General features: G+C 40.4%; 1 protein-coding gene across 2 annotated transcripts; it reads right to left on the bottom strand.

Annotated features, from left to right (window-relative positions):
• Positions 1-395: 395 nt before the first annotated feature.
• Positions 396-4,702, bottom strand: LOC149822061 (plastoglobulin-1, chloroplastic-like). Of its 2 annotated transcripts, none has more exons than XM_089981526.1 (3): positions 4,095-4,702; positions 1,141-1,336; positions 396-914 (listed from the first exon to the last, which is right to left on the bottom strand). In XM_089981526.1, the coding sequence occupies exons 1-3, from the start codon at positions 4,646-4,648 to the stop codon at positions 600-602; spliced, it is 1,065 nt and encodes a 354-aa protein (XP_089837652.1). In that variant the 5' UTR covers positions 4,649-4,702; the 3' UTR covers positions 396-599. The 2 variants fall into 2 exon arrangements, with proteins under 2 accessions (XP_089837652.1, XP_089837651.1); XM_089981525.1 differs by having other exon boundaries at positions 396-917; positions 4,095-4,695.
• Positions 4,703-6,859: the final 2,157 nt, after the last annotated feature.

The raw sequence follows: 6,859 nt of genomic DNA on the forward strand, positions 1-6,859 counted from the left end.
TCGAATGAGAAGGCCCTCACGACATACTTAATCTAAAATTGTAATCTCCCTTGTTAGCTCTTTCCCAATGGGATGAGTGAGAATCATTAGAGCTTGTATTAATTTAGATTTTGCTTTTTTTAATATAAGTTTTCTTTCCTTCAAGAAAACAAAAAACATATGATGGCATGAACCATTCTTGGGCCACAAAGTGGGGCTCGGAACGACTTTCATCAACCTTTTCTATAATATAACTTGGTATAATTGATTTTTTTTTCGAAAATAGTCTCTATTTTTTTTTGGAATAAACAACCTGTACATGTGTACCATCAGCAAGATTTTTACCACATTGCTGCAAGCAAAGGAGAACTACTGACTAAAATTTTGCTGGCCTCAATATAATAAAGTAAAAGAAATTTGTTTCTACGAGTTATTTTGAGTCAAAATTCACAATGTAAGCTGCAACTTATGTTCTAGAAATTGCCAAACAAACGCACATTATAATTTATACAATGAGGCAGATTATCAAGAATATAATATGTATCTCCACATACTCTCGATACATAAAAAATTACATAAATACAAGGCAGGGCACCCTTGACAAACCTGCATACCCCCCATTACCGCTGATTCAAAATAGGGCTGCCTTCCTTGACAAGGACGAATAGCCCTCCATCACCCCTAGAAATTCGCAAATCTTTGTCAAGGTATGTTGTCACCAGCCACGACTGTGATCTCTCACCAGGAATTGGAACTTTAAGTGGTGGCTGGCCAGAGATTACACGTGAAATGTTTGCCACCGCTTCCTGAACGGGATTGAGTGACTGCTGCAAAGGTGACAAGTCCACTTTCTGGCCGAAGGCATCCAAACTTGGCGGTAGATCAAGAGTTGATGTTAGCTCAGGTGGCTGGAATATTCCTTCCACGAATTTTACCTGCTATTGTTAAAGAATCAGATTTTGATGATATCTAACAGGAGAAATAAATTGATCAACATCTGTTTATTCACGAAAAAAAGATAAGTATAACAAGCTCATTACAGTAAATGAATAATCAAGTTGACAGGCTATTCCCCAGCAATAAACCCCTCAAATAACATTTACAACCAAAATGCAGAGAGAGAGAGAGAGAGAGAGAGAGAGAGAGAGAGAGAGAGAGAACCTGTATTCTTGACGGGCTTCGAACCTCAAAAGATGCAGAGGCGCTGAAGGAAAATGTGGCAAGAGGGCTTGAGTACGTTGCAGTATTTAGGATGTTAAGACTGCTGGTATCGATTGTCTGGGATATCCTTTTGAGTTTCAATAAAGAAGTGGAACCAACTGCTATAAGGGGTAGCAGCTCTGAGAAGGCAGTGTACCTTTTGAAAAGACAACATAAATAATCAAGTTAGGAACTACTAAAACAGAAATATCACAAATAGCGGCAGAGCACCTTTGGGTGCCGTGATCTCAAGATGAACTACATCCAAATATGTAGAATACGATGCTCATCACTTGGATGAGCCTCATTTTTTTTCCTGATGTAGTTTATTCACGGTTTGATGGGTGGTGTTTATTTTTAAGACGGCATACGAGGGCCCCCTGACCTGATCCTCTCTCCAAATCTCAAAATGAGAGAATTCCAACAAGACTAATCAGGATAATGGCATTCACAGATGAACAAATAAAAAGGTTTTTAATAATTCAACCAAGGAGTTTATCAAAAAAAAAAAAAAAGGCAACTGCATAGCAGCTCTTGTATGTTCTATGCCTTGTAATCCAGAAGAGAAATTCCAAAATCTAAGATTTCACCAAAATGGTGGACAAATTCATTCATCTTTGCATTTCTACATAAAAGGAAGGTTCTTAAAAGACCTGCTGATTCCCAGCCACATAATATCTATGGTCTTCCTAAGAACTATGTGCATTAGCTTAGGATATTCCATCAAACATGGAGGCCATATGACATGGAGACAGGCATGCATGCATGCTCCAGAAATTGTGTGGAGAGAGAGAGAGAGAGAGAGAGAGAGAGAGAGAGAGAGAGAGAGAGAGAGAGAGAGAGAGTCTCAAACTGGAGAAGATCAGAAGAAGAGTATGATCTTTGGGTTTCTTTCATTGGAATTTTGATCCTACTGGTTTTTTTCGACAGAGAGCAGGGATTAGGCAGACCCTACCAGTTATACAACCATGTACCATTGGGATTCAAAATTGCAACGTCACAACACAAGGTGACGTGCACTAACTGCTCCTGCCATACAAGCCGAGACCCTGTTGGTAATTTTGTTCCTACTATTAGAATAATACATGGGCTTAACTTTGAATTGATTGAAATTAAAAAAGAAAAAGACATTGGTAATTTCCCTTTTCTCTTTTGGGGCCTGCAGATTGGTTACATCATCCTCATTGATCGGTGAATTCTCGGGATGAGCTAGACTTCAACTGATGCATGCAATATAACATTGAATATATGATATCCATATCTAACACTTGAGGTGGGGTTAGTTTGATGCAGATTTGATTTTCTATATAAAACTTTCAAAATTGAAATAAAAATCCTTTTTCATTATGGTCTCTCTCTCTGTGGGGTAGTGACCCTCGTTTTAGGGATGTAGGGCACATTAGTTGTATTCAGTAATAAAAAGCCAACATCACATGCACCAACACCCAACAGTAGGGTCATTGACATTTACATCACATGGATACTCCTTTTCTCTCCCTTACCACACCCCCTTCTATAGTATTTGCAATGGACAAACTCCATGAAAATGGCTGTAACCCCCATATCCAAAGCCATATTAATGTGACCTTTAGCAAAGACATCATGTTTCTAACACAGTTTTTGCTTTGTTATGTTTCACCTCAATGGTGCAGATCGCTCGCCGCCTCTTCCCCTTCCAGCTCAAAATGTCCCCACGCAAGTACTATGTTAATCAGGTGCTCCTATGGCAACCCAAACCTGCAGTTAATCTAGTAGTTGATTTGGCAATGTGGCAAAGAACAAGGAAATAGAGGATTGAAACGGAAGAAAGATGATGAACGAGAGATGCAGAGAGCATACTTATCTAAGACTTTCTATACACATCTCGTTCTATAATTCTCTCTGTTGTTAAACGAGTAGCAAGAGAAAGGTAGGATAGCAACAATGCAATTATGTCTAGGATAGAAACACGCATTTGAATTATGCCACGCTGATACAGAAGAGGGTTCCCAAGGTCCATTATGTCAAACCTTTCATAAAGTTGCCATGGTTGTTTAACATGAAAAAAGTCATTTCCAAATGATCGCATTGTCGTAAACCACCATAGTGAGCTTCCAAAGTTCTTTTAAGCGATGATCAACATTTGTCTCTTTGAGCCCCACAATTACTTATCAGTTAGCATTAAAATTCAGCGCCTATAGATTGATTTAAACACATAAAAAGGAAAGGATTTTCTAAATTCTCACATCATTCTCTTAACCCTTGGCTGTCAAACAAAATAAAAAATTTAAAATATACAAATTTTCGCAAAAAATAGAAGGAAAATACAATTGGGAAGAAAACCGTAATGAAAGACAAGCTGGCACCAAATGCCTTGGTCCAACAACCGTGTGTATTAGCTCACCACAAAAGCATGCATCTTCAGTCCCTAGTTGCAATGGTCTCCAAATCTGAGGCCACAACAAATACCATGTGCAACCTAGTCTACAATTTCTCAACTAAAGAAAGTAACAGTCCACAAACATTAAGCGTCCCTTTTCAGTCGAATTATTATCTCCTGATTCCTGAACAAGCATCCCTATGTATCTCTCAAAACCAAAATATCAATAATTAAAATAGATATCTGAAACTGCATTCAATCCCTCTTCCTGCGATGAAATCTCCCCATCATATGTGAAACAACCGCTCAAAATTTCCAAAGTAAACTGTAATTCCTTTCACCACAATTATCTTATATATCAAACATTCAAGCAAAAATAGGAGAAAAAGAATATAAATAAAATATTCCAACTATCTGATGAATAACCAACGCTAAAACAATTAAAAAATCGCACACAAAATCGAAGTTCACGCTTCCTTCCAATTAATCATCGAAAACAAAGAAAAAAATCAACCGGGGATCAAACTATCACTAAACACGAAACAGAACAACTTACACAAGAATCCAATTCCCGTTGAGTTCAGGAGCCTCCACCGGATCTGGGGTCGGGTTCGCTGCCTCCAACTGGTTAACCAGCTCCACGAGCTCCGCCCGGACTTCCGCCGACGCCCGCAACCCGAACTCCGTCCCCTCCACCGTGTCCACGAGGCTCTGCTTCAACTCCCGGAGCGCATCCGGCGCCGCCACGCTCCCATTTCCGGACGCGTAATCGCCATCTCCATCGCCTCCTCCCCACTCATCCTCGTTCTTCGAAGGGTCGGCCCCGGGAACCCTAACGCTATCGGCCGCATCCTCGCCCACCGCCGCACTCTCCCCCCACTCGTCGACGGCCCTTCCGGCCGATGCGATGGATTCCTCCGGGTGACGGGAGGCTCCGCCGGAAAGTGGCCCCACGGCCGGCGTCTCGCCGCCGTCGAGGGCCGAAACGAGGCGGAGCAGCGGCGATCGGGAGGAGGTTCGGGGGAAAGAGAGAAAGGGAGAAGGCGAGAACTGCCGGGGATTTCTAGGGCTTCGTAGGAACAGAGAAGCCGTGGAAGAAAGCACCGCCATTTTTTGTCACGAAAATCGGGAAAATGGTGCGCGAGCCAAACGGGAACGGAGGCTATGATGCCTCAGAGGGAAGATTTATATATCACAAGGAGAGTACCTTCACTAGTCTCTTATACCCCTTTTATTTTAATGAAATGACCAATACTGTCTGCCAAGATTTTCGGTATCTGAGGGGTCTTTTGGGAAACGTGGTTGGAACCTTCTCGATTCTACAGGATTTTCTTCTAGTATAGCCAAGTTTTTTTGCTGCTATAAACCGTTCGGATTCGGTTTCGGATTTATGTTACCCATTTTACATAGGGGTGTCAACGGGTCGGGTTTGGTTTGAACTGGTCTAAAACTAGACCCAAACCTGATTTGAAATGATGGTATCAGGTCAGGAACCGAGGCTAATCGGATCCGTCATAAGATAAACCGTATCCGGATCCTATAAAAATTACATGAACCAGACCTGGACTATACTCGATAAAATAATAATTTTTATCATTTTTCAATAAAAAATTATAGATCTTAATCGAAACTCAGTAGGGCCCGGGTCTGGTATGAAATTTCACAAACTTCATATATTAATCGGATCTTTTGGGTTCAACCCGGATTCTAATTAGGCCTTCTTATTTATAATCAAACCCTGACCTATAGGGTTGGTACGGGTCGGGTCCGGGTCAAACCTGACCCATTTACACCCTTAATTCTACATGAATGGATACAGGTTTAGATACAAAGTTGCACAGAGGAGTTCCTTACTACCTTTGGAATATCATGGATGTCAACGATTCGAATTTGGGTCAGATATCTAATGGATTCAAATCCGTTCAATTGGATTCAGCAAAGAATATGGCATCTGATTAATAATTAGAACCGGGTTAGGTTAAGAGCTTTAAGCTAATTGGATCCAGATTTGGTAGTTGTCAATCGGAAAATGGACACTAGTTATGTCACGGTGACACACTACTTAATGCCCGTGTCTATGGGGACACGAATTGGACGCGCTCAAGAGACATTGGCACAACCTGAAAGTGTTATTTTAGTACTTTTAATAATTTTGCAAAAAAAAAAAAAAAACTTTCAATAAACATATTAAAATATCAAAAATAATTTTATTCGATTAAAAAACAAAAAAATCCATATCATGATGTCTTTATTATTCAAAAAAAAATCAAGAAGCCTAGTGGTACCCGTATCTTTGTGACATAGGATAATTCACTTAGGTTTGTGATAAGCATAAGGGTGTCAACGGGCCTGGTTTACCCAGTCCAACCAAACCCTATATCCTCCGGGTATAGTGATAAATAAGAAGACCTGATTAAGATCCGAGTATAGTTTGTGAAATTTTATACCATACTCAGACCTGACCCGAGTTCCAATTAAGACCCACAAATTTTCAATGCATAAAAAAATATAGTTTTACAGGGTATGGTCCAGGATTGGTTCATGTAGTTTTCATCGGGTCCGGGTATGGTTTTTCTTATAGTGGACCCGATTAAACCCTGATTCAGACCCGACACTATACCAAAAAATCTAATCCATGTCTGGTTTCACTTGGGTCCAAACCAAACCCGACCCGTTGACACTCCTAGCTAAGCAGGCATCTAAAATCAAAATACCAACTTTCTTTCTTTTGTAGAAAAGAATGAACACAATGAAAATTTTTCCTGTCCAACAATCTCGTGATCTTCTTTGGGGAAGGAGAACTACAAAACAAACAACGTATGATACAAGACCCCCCACAATTGAAGGCTGGATATTTATGAGTCTGCTTCTTTCTTTGAAGAAGATTTTATGCGGCACTTGTTACTTGCCTCTCAATTTCTTTGTTTTCAAGGCAATTTTTGGCACACCGAGCTCAGCTAGGGATGGCAGTGGATCGGGGCGGGGGCGATTCCCGCCCCGTCTCAAACTCTTAACCTCCATAGTGATTTCTTGTATCAATTGTTTTCTCTTGTTACTGTCAAGAACAGTTAGTTTTTCCCTGTTCAATGCCAAGAAAGAGGAAAAGCGTAGGTTTTTCACAGAATGCACTCAATTCAACTTTTCTTTAGAGTCTGGACCACAACCACCATTTATTATGAAACTTGACCGATATACTTTAAATTGCAGCTCTTCAACTATCTTTAGGTGTTACCAAAATTCACAAGACTGTCTTCAAAAATCTTCATGTGACGAGAGAGAGAGAGAGAGAGAGAGAGAGAGAGAGAGAGAGAGAGAGAGTAA

This window comes from Nuphar pumila, chromosome 11, assembly GCF_984573655.1.
Source record: "Nuphar pumila chromosome 11, dmNupPumi1.hap1.1, whole genome shotgun sequence".
In the NCBI taxonomy this organism is placed as follows: domain Eukaryota; kingdom Viridiplantae; phylum Streptophyta; class Magnoliopsida; order Nymphaeales; family Nymphaeaceae; genus Nuphar; species Nuphar pumila.

What these genes read in the sequence shown, in the direction of transcription:
- LOC149822061 (XM_089981525.1), bottom strand. Translation starts at nt 4,648, where the DNA reads ATGGCGGTGCTTTCTTCCACGGCTTCTCTGTTCCTACGAAGCCCTAGA. An exon ending in AACGGGAATTGGATTCTTGT is followed by an intron (nt 1,337 to 4,094) that starts GTAAGTTGTTCT and finishes TCTTTTCAAAAG; the next exon opens with GTACACTGCCTTCTCAGAGC. An exon ending in GAAGCCCGTCAAGAATACAG is followed by an intron (nt 918 to 1,140) that starts GTTCTCTCTCTC and finishes CTTTAACAATAG; the next exon opens with CAGGTAAAATTCGTGGAAGG.